Genomic DNA, 21135 nt, shown 5'->3' on the forward strand with positions numbered 1-21135 from the left:
GCAGACTTCACCACCCTCTGTAAAGCCTTACGGTTCAGGGCGGTGCAGCTGCCATACCAGGCGGTGATGCAGCCAGTCAGGATACTCTCTATGGTGCACCTGTAGAAATTGCAGAGAATCCTGGCATCCATGTTGAGCCTCCGCAGCCTGCGGAGGAAGAAGAGCCGCTGTCTGGCCGTCTTCCTGATGGAGTCTGTGTGGTTGGTCCAGGTCAGGTCATCACTGATGTGGACCCCAAGGAACCTGAAGCTGCTGACTCGCTCCACCGTAGTCCCGTTGATGGAGAGGGGGGCGTGTTCTACTCCTTGTCTCTTCCTGTAGTCCACGATCAGCTCCTTTGTTTTGCTGAAGTTGAGATGGAGGTTGTTGTCCTGGCACCAAGATGTCAGGGCTCTGACCTCCTCTTTGTAGGCCTTCTCATCGTCGCCGGTGATCAGGCCTATGACGGTCGTGTCATCAGCATGCGTGTTCAGATCCTCTGGGAGAGATGCAGACACTACATCCGCACTGCTGGTCTTTGCTTTGTAGTCAGAGATGGTTTTGAGTCCAGCCCACATGTTCCTTGTGTTGGAGCCCTTGTAGTGAGACTCCACCTTGTCCCTGTAAAGTCTCTTGGCACTGCTAATAACTCCTTAGCCTGCCTAGTCACAAACTGAAAACTGATGTGCCACAAGGTAGAACAGTGCATTTGACATGATGGAGAGGTTCTTAGAACAACAACCTGCAATTTGTGCCACATTGCTGTCTACTGAAGTGAGGAGATGAGTGTCAGACATCTGCACTCTCAATGAAACATATCAAATTGCTGAGGAGGCTGTAAAGGCATTAAAGCCCATGAAGGATGCCACTACATTGATGTCAGATAAGAACAATCAAACTGTTTGTCTCATTGCTCCACTAAATCCACAACTTCTCCAGAACATGACAGACACGATTGGAGAATCCCTTATACAGCCTCTGCCCTGGAACCCTGTTTTAAAGGGCTGCCGTTCCTCACAAAGATAAGCCTACATGCCCCTCTGCTCCCTAAAGAAAGTCTTCATTGCTGTTCATGAGTTTGCAAGGACATGCTTTCACTGAAGGTGAAGTACAACCCAAGACCGCCTATGCCAGGGCTGAGTAGGAAATGAAGAGACCACACGGTCAATGTTCCTCTCCTCTCCAGACTGTCAAAGAGACACCTGTGTACAGTGTTGTGCATGAACCCTCATATTTTTTGGGAACGGTGAACTGTACGAGAGTTTACAAATGATGAACGTGAACTTCAGCTGCGTTCACTCTTGCGCTTATTGAACGACACTGTTTTAGGGCATGCCGTATGACACGGAGCATCTTGGATGGTGTTAGCTGAAGCCAGTTTGTTTGAGAGTTTGAAGCACTTTTATGAACAAACCAGTGAAGAATTGTGCCCATTGGGTTTACAAGTACGGACGTCAGCCACATCGACATCAAGTTTAAAACTTCACATTGAGTTGAAGCACCGGAGCAGTCTTGGGCAATACCTACACTTAATGAGCACAATAAATTGAAGGGTAAGACTATGAGGCAACAACCGCAAAATTCATCCACACAAGTGACGCTAAACCTTGTACTGGACTACATTTTCATCAAACTGGTGACTGGTTTGCAGACATCCAGACGTGTGCCCTCAAGAAAGCAGGTACAGAAAATGTTAAACAATGAATTCAAGGAGAATGTTACTTACATAAAGGCTGAACTCCCTGAAGTCGATACTGTGTGCACAACCGCAGATCGCTGGTCTGCTGTGAACAAGGCGTTTATAGGCATCACGGTTCACTGGCTCATCAAAAATGATGTGTCTCAGAGAAGCTCTGCAGTACATGTATGCCGGCGAATCAGAGAAGCACACACACATGATGTGCTGGCAAAAGCATAGTCAGAGGTGCATAAAGATGTTTTGGAAAAGATTTTGCCACTAGTGATGATGATGATCCAGATCCAGTTGTTGACCATGGCTGTTTTTGCAAAGGCATCTGCTTTGTGGAACAGGGTTGAACGAAGCCCTAAAGCATCGGATTTTGTTGAGGAAACGCTTGGGATCAGCTTTGTGTTTCCAAACGTTACACGATGGAACTCTCTATATCTCGCTATGCAGTGACTGTCTCACATAGTGACATTAACTCCCAAGGCAGATACCAATGAGGCTGCTGACACTGCTGTCCCTGTGTATGACCACCTTCTCCTGCACACTGTCTGTGATGAGTTGGACTTTCGTCGGTTTTCTCCAGCGGAAATCAGCTTCATACACAAGTTTGTGTCTAAAAAAAACTTTAGCTGCATGAGAACAACAGAGAAGGAGTCAACTTTTATGTTTTTTTACGATGTTTATTTTATAGTTATGTTCTTCTTTTTAGAGGATGTTTAAATATGTTTGCTGAATATTGCACTGTGAAGCCTCTGACTCTACCTCTAACCCGAGAGGTAGAGTCTGATCACATTCTGATTACAAAGCGTTTACACCTTGCTTTAATATGCGTCTTTCCTTATCTGGATACTGTGTCCAGATACAGATCACATTTTAATACCTGGTGTAAATGGGACTCTAACTCTGACTCCCCTCTATACAGGGGAGCCCGGTTTCTCAAATGAACATGTGAAAGCTATGTATGTTTGTTAAATTCTAGTGATGTGTGATTTCAGAGGTGTATTTTTTCGCTGGACACACATCAAGTAATGAAGAAATCAAATAAGAACGACTTATTTACTTGTTTACTCAATATTTACTTTCTTTTGAGGAGGTTAAGATATGTTGGCTGAATATTGCATTTTGACCAGGCTACGTACAACCTTTGTTTACATTATATAATACTATCTTGTTTTGTCACAGTAACTATACAGCATATTCTGGAGTGTTTTTTTTTACATGCAGAGCCTGTTTTGTTTTTTTTCATTAATCAGAATGAATCAATTTTGTGTTTTTGAACTGCTGCAAAATGTTCATTTTTTCTAAATAAAGTTTCTATATTCAGTATACCATAACTGCCCCTCCTTTTTCACTTTCAGCATAATATGACACATTGTTTAAGTGTTAAAATATATTTTCAATCTCAACAATGTTTTTAGTTTTAAAATATAACATTTATGTTATTCTTCAGTAGTATAAAATAATTTGTTTTGTTTTGAAGTGGCAATGATTTGGGGCTGGTGATGGATGGGTAGAAGGAGGTATTAAAAAAGAATAGCAGCCTATTTATAAAAATAAAATTAACTATGAACATGAACTAGTTAATTTTCATCTGTATGAACTGAACTTTGAACTAGTTCATTTTAAGTGTGAACTGGCACAACACTGCCTGTGTATCTGTGTATATTCTCCACTGCAGGTGACGTGATGAAAAGTTATTAATATATTTATGTTTAAATTTTTTGAACAAGTACCAAAAAGATGTACAATCTACACTTCACTATGCATTACACTATATAAACTACTTAACAGTTTAAACATCTCTATCGGGAAATTATATTGCTAGAGTTTTAATCATTGTGCCAGTTACCAGGGTGGGTGGGCTGCTGTATTCTTCACAGGCAGTACGGTGGGAAGTAGGGGTGCTGTTGTAAAAGGCAGACATCACAGAAGATGTATAAAAGATAATAGTATTTAAACTTTTTAAAATAATTTCCAGATCTTATTTACTTTAGAAAGTACTGCCTGGGAAATTTTTGTGAAAGAATTCAATACTGAATAATTATTAAAACAATGCAATGCATCATGGTCAACGGAAGTCACGTACTGTACCTGACCAGCAGTGCTGCATCATTTAAAGTATCTCGCAATGGCACAGAAACGAATTTCGGATATCTTTGGTAAATCACCAGCTTCTAAAAAGAGCACAACAGAAGACCAGTGGATACAGGAAAGCATTTGTAAAGCTCTATGTGTTGTTGTAATAACAAATGTGTGATTTTTTATTTAAATATTTCTAAATTTTTTAACTCTTTTATAACTGAAAACACCGTTCTATCGAATTATTAACTATCAGGACAAAGAGATGCATTGTTTGTTCCAATTCTCCAAAAACTGTCAGATTTATTGTCATTGTCCAGAGACAATAGAGTGTGTGTGTGTGTGTGTGTGTGTGTGTGTGTGTGTGTGTGTGTGTGTGTGTGTGTGTGTGTGTGTGTGTGTGTGTGTGTTTGCGTGCTTGCGTGCGTGTGTGTGTGCAAGATCAGTATAAACATACGGAGATTCCCATTAACACCATTGCCAGAATGTTGCTCGGTGGTTATGATTCCATCTTAAAAAAATGAATGGACTCCTGAGATTTAGTTAACAGCAATAAATATAGGTTGCTCACCAGGTCAGGAGAATAACAAAAAATGTCCTTTAATGTAACCAAAAATCCATATAAATTAACAAAAGCAAAGCATGGTCCAAAAAGCTAGATTCAAAGAATTGAGGTGTCTGCAGGGACCCCCAACACTGGAACAGGAGAGGTGTCTTCCGGGACTGGAGATGGCCGTGGCAGGTGTAGCTGATCAGCTACTTGCAAGCCGAGTGCGAGCAGGCCAAGAAGCTGACTGGTTCAAATTGGCTGGAAAACCCCTTGATTGAACAGCCATGGTGGCAAAGTGGCCCAAGGGCACTTCCCGTCACCTGCCAGGAGGACCTGAACCTAGGTTGAGGCTGCGGGGTCCACCAAAAGCCAGACGGGTGCCAAAGAACGGGTTGATGGTTATCGTTGAATCTGGGTTGGCAGGCAGAAGGCTAGTATGCTGATAATTTAGGCGAAAAAAAGTTAAGCTCCACTGGATGCATTCTTGGTCAGTTCGTTCTTTCAAGGTTGAGGTGAGCACGAGGACCCAAACGCAGGAGCCAGGAGAATAGCAAAATGTGTCCTTTAATTTAACTAAAAATCCATTTAAATTAACAAAAACAAAGCATTGTCCAAAAAATTAGGTTCAAAGAACGAAAATACTAGAGAGGAGAAACAATAGGAACACTAGGAACAAGATGATTAGATGACCAGAGAAACACGACAAGAAGACAAGGTGACAAGATGAACGGCGGCGACACGATAAAGTGAAGACGTATATACACAAGGGAAGAAGGGATAACTGAACACAGGTAAAACACATTAGGAACAGGTACAATCACAAGGGCGGTAAACAGGACAAAGACAGTAAGTTAAGTTAGCATAATGGAGCATCATTTCAAAATGAAACAGGAACCAGAGAACTCAGAAACAACGACCAAACAGAACAGAAATCAAAACACAAGGAAACCATCACTATAAACTAATGAGTCCATAACCAGAACCAAAACAGTCTTTCAGACCTTTTTCAAAAGTTCATTACACACACAAAATCTCTATCTGACACTAGGGGATGCAGAATGGGTGAGAGGTCACTTTGGTTTTAAATGTAATGGTATCCCCTATCAATTTGTAGGAAGTCTACAAATTTCAAATTACATACTGGCAGTACTTAAATGGTGCGCTGCACTTATTCACGCACCATTTACACACTGACAGAAGAGCCATCTTGCCCGAGGACACTTCAGTATGCAAACTGGAGGAGCCAGGGATACACCCACAAGTCTCTTAATCAATCATGGGTGTGTTTGGGGCGAAACATGTAATAAAATAATTAAGACTGCTATCTCCCATTCCCTTAATAAGCCAGCTGCTGATTGTTATAAGGGTGGATTTACCAGGTAGTAAGAGAGAACACATTCATGCTGAGGAAATGGTTTAAAAAACAGACCCTGTGTAACATGCCAAGTGTACACACATATTGTACACATCCAGTTCCAAGTGGTAAACTAATGTGTTGAGTCAAGTACCAGTCTCCTCTACCCCCAATAGAGGGCACTGTTGTTAGATCTCTTCCAGTCCCAGAACCACACAAGCAGAGTATCCTGACCTGGGTGAAGTAATTAGTAAAGACCACGCTCTCTCTCTCTGCCTCCATCCTGTCCATATAATAGCTATTGATTTGTTACCGAGTGCACCTTTTACCTCAGGAAGCCTCCTGAGCATGAGTCCATGAAATACATTGTAAATTTGCTGGCTGCAGGTATTATCGATCCCCCTTAATAATGATAATAATAATCGTTGAGTGGTGTCAGATCCGGAGCCAGTTTTAGTCAGAGAGAGAGAGAGAGAGAGAGAGAGAGAGAGAGAGAGAGAGAGAGAGAGAGAGAGAGAACTGGTATATCCATGTTGCACTTCACAACATGCCATTTACTTGACTCTTATCTCTCTCTCTCTCTCTCTCTCTCTCTCTCTCTCTCTCTCTCTCTCTCCCCCTCTCTCCCTCTCTCTCCCTCTCCCTCTCTGTGTGCTGGAGTGGATGTAGATAGTTTTGTCAATGCTGTTGGGGAATGGGCTGCGGTTGGCTGGTGTGACTGCAGACCGCTCTGTGGAAAAGAACAACTTTTTAAATTACCCATACATCACTGTCACCACAGCACAGACTAAGGCAATAGTGCTGCAAACACATACACACCATATACATCTACACACATACACACCTTCTCTTACGCCTCCTGCCCACTCAGCAAACTAAACCCCATGTTTATAGCCACGTAAAAATACAATGTTTTCCATTCTAATAATAAAGCAACATCTTTGAATAGGTGTAACTTATATTTAGGAACTAAATAATATAAACACATGCACATCTAAGCCATAGGGTAAAAACGCAACTATCAGCAGCTGGTGAGTCCCCCACGCCCCTGCTCCTCATCTAACAAACTGTATGTTAATTGCAGGTAATTAAACTGCTCATGGCTTACAAAGCAGAAGAAGAGCTTGCAGCATATGTGTCGACAATAAAACACAGAGATATTACACTGGTAGCAGGGGTTACAGATGGTTGGCACTCTCTCTGGTTATTCATCTTACTCGAGTTGTAATTAGAACCCTCGGATGTGGAACGTTCACTGAACACCCACTCAAGTGGTGGGACTCGATAAATTCACACTTCATACCTACTCCTTCCGGACTTAAAATGTGGACTTCAATTGTTATTATGAGTTGTTTTTTTCTTTTTCTAAAATGCCTGAATAAACGTTCATTAATTCCATCATTCATTCATTCTTGTAAATACACAAACCCACAAAGAAGGCCCACACTGCTACCTAAGACAATTTTCAATTAGTGTTTAAGTGATTATAACAGCTGATACGCTACAGAGGCGACACCGACTGCTTGGCCTGAGGTCATTCTTCACTGAGGCATCAGACAGATTTGTGAGAATTACAAATCCCCCCCACCAATGTCATTAGTGACAACAGCAATCAGCGTATTTTGATTACTTCTGTACTGTAAATGGTATTGACTGTATTTATGCAGCATATTTCCAGTCTTATCAACCAATCAAAGAGCTTTACAGTACAAGTCACATTCACCCATTCACACACATTCATGCAGCACTTCTATACACTGTGCTTTTTCTACCACACACCATACACCATCAGCACAGCCATCAGGGACAGTTTGTGGTTCAGTATCTTGTGCAAGAACACTTTTCTACTGTAGATTAGAGGAGCTGTGGATCGAACTATCGAAATTCTGGTTAGTGGACGACCCTCTCTATCCCCTGAACCAGTCATTATGCTGTTGAGATAATGACTGGTGATTTGTCATGTTGCAAGGCTATTATGATTTATTTTAAATAACTGTTACTGTAATGCTGCAGTTATTGAAGCAAAGCTTTTACAGATAAAATGGAAGGTGAATGTGATGCATTTATGTAGCACTTCATATAGCTTTTCTCTATTACACATACACATTCACACACTGACGGCACAGCCAAGGACTGGGGTTGAGCATTTTGCCAAAGGACACTTAAACATGTGGACTGAGGAGCTGGGGATCAAACCGGCGACCATCTCATTGTTACAAAATGTGACAAAATGCTCTGTGCCACAGAACAGAAATATAAAAATCACCAAAATCATCTTTACCTGACTTTACTTTAATACTTTATTTAACAGGCTCAGTGCATACTAATAACATTTATGAAAATATGCCTGAGTTAGCTAGAGAGGCCAATTTTCATCTGTAGTCCCTGGGCAGGCAATAAAAGTGCATACGTTAAGAATTAAAGCAATGAAAATACAGACAACATAAAAGCAGTGAAAACTATAGAGACACAAATAGGGCCTGCCTTACATTAAAGCAAAATACACAAAAGAAACAATATGACAATAATAAAAAAAATAGCAAGACATCACAATATCAATATATAGTATATATATATATTGCCTAGTGAGGTGTGAACACTTTGCACAGATACATTTACAAGAGAGCAGCTGCTCACCTGAGCATAAGAATGACATCTAAGACAACAGATAACACAAATACAAAAAACATTTTAACGTTCACAGTTCTGATTTATAATAAACCAGGCCCTTAATGTGGGGGAGAAGGATTGGTAGTTGGCACAGTTTCTTATGTGTTGCGGTAAGTTGTTCCAATTCCAACTCTCTCGGCTCTGTCAGTCACTCACATGGCTTTTCCTACCACAGCTACGCAGATGACACATAACTAATTCCCTCTTTTCCCCAATCTGAAACACAGGTAGCAGCCGGAAGCTCTGCCTGTCTGACTGACATCTCTCAGTGGATGTCCGCACAGCACCTGAAAATCAATCTTGACAAGACCCAGCTACTTTTCCTTTCAGGGAAAGGCTCTCCCACCCATGACCTTACTATCACCATCGACAACTCCGTGTTAGCCCCCACCCAGAGCACAAGGAACCTGGGTGTGACACTCGACAGTCAACTCTCCCTCACTGCCAACATTACTGCAACAACCCGCTCCTGTAGATACAAGCTGCACAACATCAGGAGAATACGCCCCCTTCTCACTCAGAAGGCGGTGCAGGTTCTGGTCCAGGCTCTGGTCATCTCACGCCTAGACTACTGCAACTCCCTCCTGGCAGGTCTACCTGCTAGTGCCATCCGACCTCTGCAGCTCATCCAGAATGCAGCAGCTCGACTGGTCTTTAACCAACCTAAATTCACTCACACTACTCTGCTCCTCCGCTCCCTTCACTGGTTACCAGCGGCTGCCTGCATCCGTTTCAAGACACTAGTACCTTGCGTACCGTGCTGTGAACAGATCGGGTCCAGTCTACATAAGTCTACAAACCTTACACCCCAGCCCGTTCACTCCGCTCTACATCTGCCAATCGGCTTGCTGCTCCCTCACTGCGAGCTAACCACTCAACAAAATCACCAGTCTTTGCTGTCCTGGCTCTTAAATGGTGGAACGAGCTCCCCATTGACATCAGGACAGCAGAAAGTCTACACATCTTCCGCCGCAGACTAAAGAAACATCTCTTCCGACTATACCTTGGTTGAGAAGATGATGTCTAATAACCATCGTCAACTCCGGTGTTTACATAAAAAAAAAAATATATATTGTTTAGTTCCACTTATATATTGCACTTATATGTAGCACTTGTAGTTTGGCTTTTTGAAGACTAATTGTACTTACTTAATTCTTGCTGTTCTGGGTTTGTACCCTCATGGTTGAATGCACTTATTGTAAGTCGCTTTGAATAAAAGCATCAGCTAACTGAAATGTAATGCTCTGAGAGATAAAGCAGATTGGCCAAAACTACTTCTAGGTATAAGACAATCACCCCTAGTTGTTGCTCTAGTAGTTTGGCTTGTTTTTAATGTTATAAAGGTACGTAGTGGTGGAGGAACCATATTTTTTAATACTTAAAAAAAAACCACAATCTACTGAATTTGATCATGTTTTTCCAGCTCAGTAAATTGTGTCTTTTTAGAATATTGCAGTGGTGGTATGTTTGCTGTTTCTTGTCTAGAGTTGTTATTGTTTGTTTGTTTGTTTGTTTGGATTCTATTGGCTTCAGTGAAGTTTCACTGATGTGCCCCTACCTTGTCACACAGTATGTGATGTGTGGGAGGATCATTGGATTCATGAACATTTTGGCTGCATCAGTGGACATGCAGTTCCTTATGTATTTGAAATTTGCCAGATTGACTTTGACCTTCTTACCACTGTTTTTACATTAGAAGTGAAAGAAAGATTCGAGTCAACAGTGATGCCAAGATATTCGGACTGAGACACTGTCTGTATCTTTTGTCCAGAAACTGTGATGTCTGGATCTGGTGTTGAAGTCGCTCTTTTTGTGAAAGAAATACCTACTGTTTTGGAAATATTAAGCTAAAGCCTGAAAGGTGGAGTTGTTGAGGAATGCAGTTTTGAATGACACTATCATCTGTGGGTTTTGTACAATATGTGACAGGGGAGGGGTTAGATACCACCTAACCAAATCAAAGGTCACACAATATGTGCAGGTCATAGTACATATTGAACAACTGTACAAAATAAAATACCAAAAAGAATTTGACATTGGAAAATTCCAAAATAGTTGTCACAATGTTGTATTTTCCATTCTCATGGGTTTAGTGACAGGCCAATGGTGTCAGGTCTTTTCTCACAAGAATTAAAATTGGAGGCCTTCATATGAAAACAACAAAAAAATCATATGAGTGTAGTTCAGAATGCTATTAATGTTGTGCCGGAATATGAAATAAATCTATCTATTGTGTGTACAAATGTAATATGAGTGTAATAAATATGATACATCTCTTTCCAAGGAGGCTGGCAGCTATATTGCACCTCATTCCTCGTCTGAGATAGCAGAACCATCCCAGCTTTCATTAAAGTAAAACACTTTCCCTAAAAGACTATTGGATGTTACGTAATCCAGTAATTCTCCAGCAGCATTTTTTTTATTTAACTACACAGGAAGATTTATGTCAACACCTATAAAAGCATCTTTTAACAGTGACACAGACACAACCTGCTTTGCCCCAATGTTAATATCTTCACCTACAATACAAAAGAGAAAATCATTTTCGGCCATTGTTTTCATTCTTGAGGAAGAACTTTTTGTTATTTCGAAACATGTCACATGGAAGGACACATGTTTATATTAAACTTTAATCATTTTCTCTTTATAGAGCTGTACAAATTGAGAAACCGACAGTACTCCCTGGTTGGGGGTTGGAATGAAATCTGATGTCTTGAACCTAAGTTCATGTAGTGGAGTCGCCACCTACTGGTCTGTTGAAAGTATTGACAGTCTGGCATAGTAATAGGGTTTATCATAAGTGTGGAGAAGTGGTTGGACTCTGGATGATGGGATAATGTTGGACATATTCAGTGTTGTGGTAACATGCAAAGTGAGCAGGGTCTCATTGATAAACATTGTTTTCATCCATCAGCTAATTTGCTGCTTTATCAGGACCTAATATTTCAGTGGGTGAATAATTGCACTGGTAAAATGTTATTTTATCCCTCATAGCAAATGTGAATTTACTCTACTTGTTATCTTAGTTACAACCCCACTATCCTCTCTTGTGTTACCATAACAGTTTTGTGAAAACAATCCCACTTGTAGTTATCCTACTTGGTGTCTGGGGAATCTTGCAGGTTGAAGGAATTCAGTTTTATTGTATGTATTCTCAATACTGGATGCATCAGGGAGACCAGCTGATGAGCTTTACAGAAATCTAAGCTATCCTTGTAAAAAGGGTTATATCTATATATATATAGAGAGAGAGAGAGTATCATGTGGAGCTACTCTACCTGACAAATATATATAAACTATTGTTGTGTCTTCTCTATTTGTCTACAAGAAACTTGGTGCCCTCTTGCAGTTGTCGTCTTCCTAGCTTTCTGAATATAATATATACTGAAATATAAGTGATTTAGATAGTGTGTGTGTGTGTGTGTGTGTGTGTGTGTGTGTGTGTGTGTGTGTGTGTGTGTTGTGTGTGTGTGTGTGTGTGTGTGCGCGCACCTCACAGTCATCAAACATGTCCTGTCTACCCCAATTTACTTGTTTAATGGTGTCGCTTCATTAGTGAGTCCTCCTCGAACAGTTCTGCAATATACTGTCACTTTTTATTGTTTAAGTGCTGGACATTGTGTGCAGAGCTTTTTGTGCAGCTTATGGTGCAGTGAAGTTAGCATTACTTATTCTTATATTATATATGAAAAGATTAATATATTTTTTATATTATTATATAATAAATTGTTTATGTTATTATTCAATTTGTATTTAAATTGAATGTGTCATATTTTCAAGTCGCACAAAAATAATCAGTGCACTTTGTTGGGCAATTTACTATACAGTGTTAGGCTGATAAGATGAACGGTTTAGGAGATATGCATTTCAAAGACAGACAGACGTTTATGGAATTAGTAGGTAGATAGCTGTAGTTAACAACTTTATATTATATCATGACATCAGGTTCAAAGGCTCGCAATTCCAAGCTCTTTTCACACACACACACACACACACACACACACACACACACACACACACACACACACACAAACACAACCTCTCTCTCTCTCTCTCTCTCTCTCTCTCTCTCTCTCTCTCTCTCTCTCCATCCAACCATTGACTACAGGCAGTTGGAACAGAGGAACAATCATTTGTTGATTCAGTAGATTTCCAGTTACAACAAGCTCTTAATCCTCAGTCATGTTGTTGGTCTGCCTTGTTGTCCTTGGCTTAACTGCCAGCTCTCCCTGTGTTGCTGCCCCACCAAGGGACTATGTTTCTGATCTGCGGGCAGTTCTCACTGGGTCCACCAGACACAAGCTGCTGCTAATCTCCTTCGATGGCTTCCGCTACGACTATGACCGAATCACTGAAACCCCTAACCTGGACAAGATGGCACAAGACGGGGTGAAGGCAGCCTATGTTACTCCAGCCTTCATCACCATAACCGCCCCTTCTCACTTCACAATGCTGACAGGTAAAGTCAACAGTTTAACATCTGTGTAATCTATTGATATGTGGCTCAACTGTGGGGTTAAAGCATGGCAGTACCGGCCAAGTCTTTGCTGAGGTATTAGAGTTTGGTAACTGATGCCATCTGAACATTCTGTATACAGACTGGCTTTAGTCAATTCATGCAATTTATTTACGAATTACAGTTTTTCTCGATTGCTTAAGCACGATTTTTAAAACAGGGCTCGGTTTTTCAAAACACTACACACAATTTGAACAACCACACACACCCAATTTGCAGAACACCTCAGATCCTTTGCAAAATTAAACACTCTTGTAAAAACTATACACTAATTTATCAAAACCATATTTTGTTACCATATGAAACACACGTTTCATATGACTTAATTATGTTTGAACCAGTTATACACTGCTGTTGCTAACCTAAAACACTTTTAGCAATTCTACTTCTCAGTGATTAGAGTACTGTAAGTGAAGTACACAGAGAAAGTAAATATAAAGCAAATATACAATAAATTCACCAAACACTACACAAGACCAATGCTGCAGACTGATGAAAATATAATTAGTTTCTCTCCATATTCCCAAATCAGTCAACATGTCAACATGGAGAATCACAACAAAACATGTCCCAAATTTCATTTGATAAATTTGGTCCTCTTCTTCTTTGAGCACGTTCTCCTCCTGCTTCATGTCTTCCTCTACCTCCACCTCGGCCTCTTCCTCTTCCTCTTCCTCTACCTCTACCTCTGGCACGGCCTCCTCCTCCGTGGATTCCCCCTTTCACCCTCACTCTTCTTCCTCTTCTGACTCCTTCCATTTTGGTTGAAGACAGGTGAACTCACCTGCTGCATTTGTATAGTGCTTAAACCTGATTGATGTGTCTACAATTAAGCAATCATGTGTTTGCGCACCTGATGGCTGTGTTGAACCAATTGGCTCATAGGGGGGGTCATTTGACAGTCAGTGCTTTGGAATTGCAAGGAAGTGACATCATGATATACTTCTGTGTCTAATGTATACAAGTGTGTTTAGTGTTTTGCAAATCACTGTGTGTATTGTTTTGCAAAATGTGTGAAGCTGACATTGTGCTTATAGTGGTGCAAATCTGGACCGGTGTTTTGCTCCTTGAGTGTAAGGTTTTGATAATTGTGTAATACTTTTGATTTTAGTGTTTATGCAATCGAAAAAAACTGTAATTAATTAAGTAATGAATACTACTCATAGGATAATAATTCAATAGTAAACTAAGATGTCTAACTTAAACATGTACATAGTTTTTTGGGATTTATTTCCTCAGGACGTCACATTGAGAATCACGGAGTTATCCACAACATGTGGTTCAACACTACCACTCAGGAGAAGAAGCAGTACTACGAGGCTCAGTTTGTTGATTCCTACTGGGACAATGGCAGCCTACCCATCTGGATAACAGCACAGAGACAGGTTGATTAGATCTCTCTATTTGTTTTCCATTTACCTACCTCAAATAATCGCCTTATTGAGCTACATTCAAATGCAATGTAGGATGTAGAACTACACCGGTAATTTCCTTTAAAATTTTCTTTTATGTTTACATTGGGTCTTATCCACTTCCAGGGACTAAAAGCAGGCTCACTGCATTTCCCTGGCACAGCAGCCACCTACAAAGGAGAGACTGTGAGGATGAGGCAGGTAGAACCTCCTTTCTATGATTACTCGAATGAGACCGACTGGAGGCTGAACATTGACAAGGTGATTGGAGAGTGGTTCCATCAACAAGACCTGGACTTTGTCTCTTTGTACTTCGGAGAACCAGATATGGCTGGGCACTCATATGGACCAGATTCACCAGAAGTGCGGGAGATGGTCAAGCAAGTAGATCGTACTATAGGTTACATCCGCGACAAGATCCAAGACCATGGCCTTACTGACCGGCTCAACATTATCATCACCTCTGACCATGGTATGATTACAGTGCTACATGGTGGAATAGTTGAGAAGATTATCCTCTCAAAGATCCCTGGCTTCAGCTTCAGAGACATCCAGTTCCAGCTGTTGGATTATGGTCCTGTTGGGATGCTGCTCCCTAAAGAGGGGAAGCTGGAGAAGGTATACCAAGCTCTGAAAGGAAGCCACCCTCACCTTCATGTGTATAAGAAAGAGGATGTGCCAGCTAGGCTGCACTACAGTAAGCATCCTCTACTCCTGCCCATCATCCTCATTGCTGACCCTGGATACGTTGTTAATGGGGTGAGAGAATACACAGTGTGAGCGTATTTATCCCATGTTTAGGGTGTATGTGAGGTTTGAGGAAGTCTGTATGTTTGATAATCTTTGTGTGTACCCATAATTATCTCCATCTTGTAGTATTAAAACTAATTGTTGAGGACAGCAATATACACCTCTTTCATCAAATTCCCTGCAGGTGTCTGTACTGTTCTGCATCTCTTTCTTTACCATGGTAGTCGATATAGTACTTTTAACAGTATAATTAATTTATTAAATTGTTATTTAACGATATTTAAACATCAATATTGTTGAATTAATTTCCATCTTTAATAGAGACACCTAGTTACCAATGGCTAACACACATTTGGCCTAGGTTAAGGCAATTAAATATAGGTCCACATATCTTTGATTTGGGTGTAAAAGTGTAAACAGTATTGTGTGCCCGGCAGATGTGCAGATGTGCCGCTCGATGTGGTCTTTGTTTACCTTTACAACCATTTTAAATTTAAGTCTTTTTAACTATTACATATATAAATTACATAATCATACAGTGTGACACATACCACTTGACCAAAATGTCTCATTTTCTGCATCCACAGTTATTACCTTTGAACTCCAACAAAGGAGACCATGGCTTTGATAATGAAGCCATGGATATGAAATCCTTCTTCAGGGCAGTGGGGCCCGACTTCCAGAAAAACCTGGTGGTACATCCCTTTGACATGGTTGATGTGTACCCACTGATGTGCAATCTACTGGGAATCGATCCAGAGGTCAACGACGGACAATTGGACAATACCAAACACATGCTCTTCCCCAAGAAAGACACAGGAGACAACGTTTGTAAGTGAGCACCCATACTCACTATTGGTCATATTTGTATGGAGTTTGCTCTGTTGTAGAGATGGCTCAGCTGTGGGGCCTTATTTGAAGGCCTTGAACAATATATTACAAACTCGAAGACCCTTAATTTAGCCTTACATAAATGGTCTCTATTTAAATAGTTGTTCTCTAGTCTTATCGACAAAGCACTTTACTTTACAAGTGGCATTCAACCATTCACAAACACATTCATACAGTGTCTATAGCCAGTGTTTTTCCTATACAACAGTATCTATACAACACAAAACCTTCTGACAGAGATGAAGGGAGCAGTAATGACAGTTGTGATGATAGAGGTATTACCAGTGTTGATCAGACTATAGACCATTTACCATTTACGGCATGTTTTTATGGAACATGACAAATGAAAGTGCAGGTATGCTGAGAGGAGACTTGCCTATAAGGACTTTGTTGTAATGCAATATTATTATTAGGTTTAAATGTATACAGTTGATGCATCAAACAAGTTTTGATGTCCTCATCTTTTGTGCTTGTTCTAGTTATCAGTTATACTTTCGTGAACCTTAATGCACTTGCACCAGTGGACTATTCTATTTTAATGGACTTATGGGTGTGCACAATGTTGTGTCCAACCTTTGAATCTTATATCATTCGTACCTCTGTCATAAAGTTTATATCTTCCTGCAAAGTTGAATAAACTTAAGATGGATTTGGTATCCACTGTGATTTAGAAAGAAGATAAGATAACCTTTGCTAAGTGATAGTTATCACATTGGACTCTGTTCATGTAACCGCTGCAAATTCATTTTTTCACTTTGTAAAAGGTTACTGTTGTTTTCAAGATTTTTTTACCATAAAGAAATATGTAAATCTTAATGTTTTCTTTTCTTGTGCGATTCCCTGTCTGTTTTTTTATGTATTGGCTTCTTTGCTGCTTTATTTTTTATGCATGTTTTCTGTCTGTTTGCAGTTCCAGAGAGGAACATTCAAAAGGAGGTGGTGATTGGCCTGTCAGCAGCGATTGGGTGTCTTGCACTCGTGTTCATCATCTCTACATCTTACAACATGTGGAAAAGGAATAAAGCATAATGAATTTTGAAAGTGATCTTGAAATAAACATTGAGGAGTAAAAGTCCTGTAGATGAAGAGCAAACATCCCTGGTTTGTGTATTAATGTGTTTAATGTTTGAGTGATGAGTGTAATGATTGATATTTCAAGAAAAATTCTGAGCCCCAACCCTGAGAAATTAAAGCAGTTGGTAATTTTCTATTCAGTTTGCTGTAGCTCAGCTGATTCTGTTTTCAAAATAACACCTACAAAGAATTCAGTTTAATATTCAATGTATTAAGCTTTATATATAGAATGAAAGACAAATGGCTGTACTTACTGAGTGAGGGTCCATGTTGTGATGCATGGAGGTGCTTATGTCAGATTAATAAAGTGTGTTTTAGTGTAAATGGTGTTTGCTGCTGTAACTTTCGTCATATATATTACAATCCTTCTTTCTCTTTCTGCCAGACAGACACACACAGCCTGTGTATCTGATCAGTCCAGTAAAACCGTTGTTATAAAACTCTCATACTTCGACTTGTGAAAACAAAAGATAAGATAGGCAGCATACTAAGGTCTAAAACGTGCTTGCAGAGGTTGATGTCAATATTCTACTGTAAAGGAGGTGTCACAGGCCGAGTTTGAAAAAAACAACGACATAGACCAAAAGACTACGAGTGTGAGTTTTCTGTGCTGAAACCAATCGAACAGTAAAACCTGACCGTGGGATCCCTAAGTACATTATCAGAACCTGTTTTTATCAAACTGCTAAAAGTAAAAGTTTAAGTGACTCAGAACCTTAAGGATAAACTCTGCTTATAAATTGTTTTATAGCTTAAAAATGCTCTTAAATATCAGAGCAACAAAGGTCTTCTACTTCTCCTACAACTACAACAACTACTACTACTACTACTACTACTAATAATAATAATAATAATAATAATAATAATAATAATAACAATGAAGCAGAAGGGAATAATTAAAGAAAGAGTAGTTTCAGTTAAGCTATGATAAGGTAATCCTTTATTAGTCCCACTCCAGGTAATTTTGCTGTACAGCAGCAAAAGGATCGTATAAAAGAAAAAGAAAATGCGCAATGCGATAAAGATGAGCATGCGTGCAGTCACAAGATGTGGGCAGTGTCGGCATGAGGGGACGTTGAAGTATAGATAGTATAGACAGTAATAGTGGGATGTGCCGGTGTGAACAGGATTACACAGAAGATACTGAAATGCATTTTAACATTTGATAGGATGTTACACCATTTTCTCCTTCTACTTTTTGCAATTTATGATGTAAACAAACAACAGGATAGGACTATTAAATTTATTTTATTTGCACTCACTCTGCACTGGTCAGTTTCTGATGTATGCCATCTACCAGCAGCAGGATTATGTTGAATTTTCATTTCATCCCCATACTTTATTAATATATTTGATAATTGTCCATTACCATTTTTATTCTCGTGGCAATTATTGATGGATTTCACACAAATGTAATAAACTTCTAAACAAATAAATTAAAATGGTTAAAAAATGTATGTTATGTTATTCATGTTTTCGTATTGAATACAACTGAATAGCAAATGGGACTTTTTTATGGATGTGCTATATGGCAGATGTAGGATCTGTGGTAACTTGATCGTATGGGTAATTTAACTGTAAATGGGTAAAATCTTCCTGACTGATGCTCTAAAGCTCTGTCACATTGGATGGAAAGTGTCTGTGAACTGATGTCTTCAGGTCTCCACAAATCTTCTGTGGAGTTTAATTCTGGGCGAAAGAGACTCGTCCTGAAGACACTCAGAGACACACAAAGACTCAGATTCATCCTGTTATTTTCCAACTAAGATCATACATTTTGTAAAACTATTATATAAATATCCTACGCTAACATTCTTACAAATAGTTTACTGTCTGGAAAACTCACATTAGAAAGAGGTGCTAGATTGGACTGTGTCTTCACTCTATGGAACAGGATGAACATGTCTTCTTTCTGCTTCACCAGATAATCTAAAGCAGTGGTTAGTAAATGGATCAAACCACCAGCAGGTCATTTTGATAATTCTCTTATTTTTATTTTATCATATTGAACTGACAGAGACATTCATTGTTTTTCGAAGGTGCGGATCGCCATCATGGCAATAACATTCAAAGAATCACTTCCTCTTTAGCTATTTGTCTACAGAGTAAAGCCCAGTGTTCGCTTTGTTACTGCAATGCTTTATATCATATGGTATAAAAAACAAGACTGGTAAAGTCAATCATTCAGACTTATATAATGGCCACACACATGGGCAGTAATAAAGCAAATTCAGTTTCATTTTCAATCAATCAATCAAATTTTATTTGTATAGCCCATATTCACAAATCACAGTTTGTCTCATAGGGCTTTAACATGGTGTGACATCCTCTGCCCTTAACCCTCAACAAGAGTAAGGAAAAACTACTAAAAACCCTTTTAACAGGGTAAAAAGAAGGTAGAAACCTCAGAGAGAGCCACATGTGAGGGATCCCTCTCCCAGGACGGACAGAAGTGCAATAGATGTCAAGTGTAAAGGAGAACATCAAGATAAAGGTTTTAGCAGCATTGATAAGGGTAAACATTTTGAAGTATAACTGGAGTTCAGTGAATTGGTGGATTAATGTCATTAAGGTCAGTGTCTGAGGAGAAATACTATGTATCGAGCAGTCCTGCTGCAATCATAGTCTATGGTCAGCAGCCAGCAAGATCATGATCCACCATCAAGATCGGATGCCACTATAGTCCACAGTCATTGTCCACTGCCGCCAGTAAAACCGTTGTTATAAAACTCTCATACTTCGACTTGTGAAAACAAAAGATAAGATAGGCAGCATACTAAGGTCTAAAACGTGCTTGCAGAGGTTGATGTCAATATTCTACTGTAAAGGAGGTGTCACAGGCCGAGTTTGAAAAAAACAACGACATAGACCAAAAGACTACGAGTGTGAGTTTTCTGTGCTGAAACCAATCGAACAGTAAAACCTGACCGTGGGATCCCTAAGTACATTATCAGAACCTGTTTTTATCAAACTGCTAAAAGTAAAAGTTTAAGTGACTCAGAACCTTAAGGATAAACTCTGCTTATAAATTGTTTTATAGCTTAAAAATGCTCTTAAATATCAGAGCAACAAAGGTCTTCTACTTCTCCTACAACTACAACAACTACTACTACTACTACTACTACTAATAATAATAATAATAATAATAATAATAATAATAATAATAATAATAATAACAATGAAGCAGAAGGGAATAATTAAAGAAAGAGTAGTTTCAGTTAAGCTATGATAAGGTAATCCTTTATTAGTCCCACTCCAGGTAATTTTGCTGTACAGCAGCAAAAGGGTCGTATAAAAGAAAAAGAAAAACAGAAATACATAATAAATAAAATAAACATGCAATACAATCTAAAATATGAGCAATGTCAACATAAGGGAACATTAAAGAAATATAAATAATATAAACAATGTAAATAGGATATGCACAGTGTGAACAGGATTACACAGAAGATACTGAAATGCATTTTAACATTTGATAGGATGTTACACCATTTTCTCCTTCTACTTTTTGCAATTTATGATGTAAACAAACAACAGGATAGGACTATTAAATTTATTTTATTTGCACTCACTCTGCACTGGTCAGTTTCTGATGTATGCCATCTACCAGCAGCAGGATTATGTTGAATTTTCATTTCATCCCCATACTTTATTAATATATTTGATAATTGTCCATTACCATTTTTATTCTCGTGGCAATTATTGATGGATTTCACACAAATGTAATAAACTTCTAAACAAATAAATTAAAATGGTTAAAAAATGTATGTTATGTTATTCATGTTTTCGTATTGAATACAACTGAATAGCAAATGGGACTTTTTTATGGATGTGCTATATGGCAGATGTAGGACTTGATCGTATGGGTAATTTAACTGTAAATGGATAAAATATTCCTGACTGATGCTCTAAAGCTCTGTCACATTGGATGGAAAGTGTCTGTGAACTGATGTCTTCAGGTCTCTCCACAAATCTTCTGTGGAGTTTAATTCTGGGCGTTGTCTCGGCCAACAACGGACAGAAAGAGACTCGTCCTGAAGACACTCAGAGACACACAAAGACTCAGATTCATCCTGTTATTTTCCAACTAAAATCACACATTTTGTAAAACTATTACATAAATATCCTACGCTAACATTCATACAAATAGTTTACTGTCTGGAAAATTCACAT

At 39.3% G+C, this 21135-nt stretch overlaps 1 protein-coding gene across 1 annotated transcript; it reads left to right on the forward strand.

Moving 5' to 3' along the window:
• Nucleotides 1-12501: 12501 nt before the first annotated feature.
• LOC118100796 (ectonucleotide pyrophosphatase/phosphodiesterase family member 7-like) lies at nucleotides 12502-16917 on the forward strand. The gene is made up of 5 exons (XM_047338391.1): nucleotides 12502-12778; nucleotides 14075-14220; nucleotides 14374-15006; nucleotides 15585-15828; nucleotides 16799-16917. Exons 1-5 carry the CDS (start codon nucleotides 12502-12504, stop codon nucleotides 16915-16917), a joined length of 1419 nt encoding a protein of 472 aa, XP_047194347.1.
• Nucleotides 16918-21135: the final 4218 nt, after the last annotated feature.

This window comes from Hippoglossus stenolepis, chromosome 21 (assembly GCF_022539355.2).
Source record: "Hippoglossus stenolepis isolate QCI-W04-F060 chromosome 21, HSTE1.2, whole genome shotgun sequence".
Lineage (NCBI taxonomy): Eukaryota > Metazoa > Chordata > Actinopteri > Pleuronectiformes > Pleuronectidae > Hippoglossus > Hippoglossus stenolepis.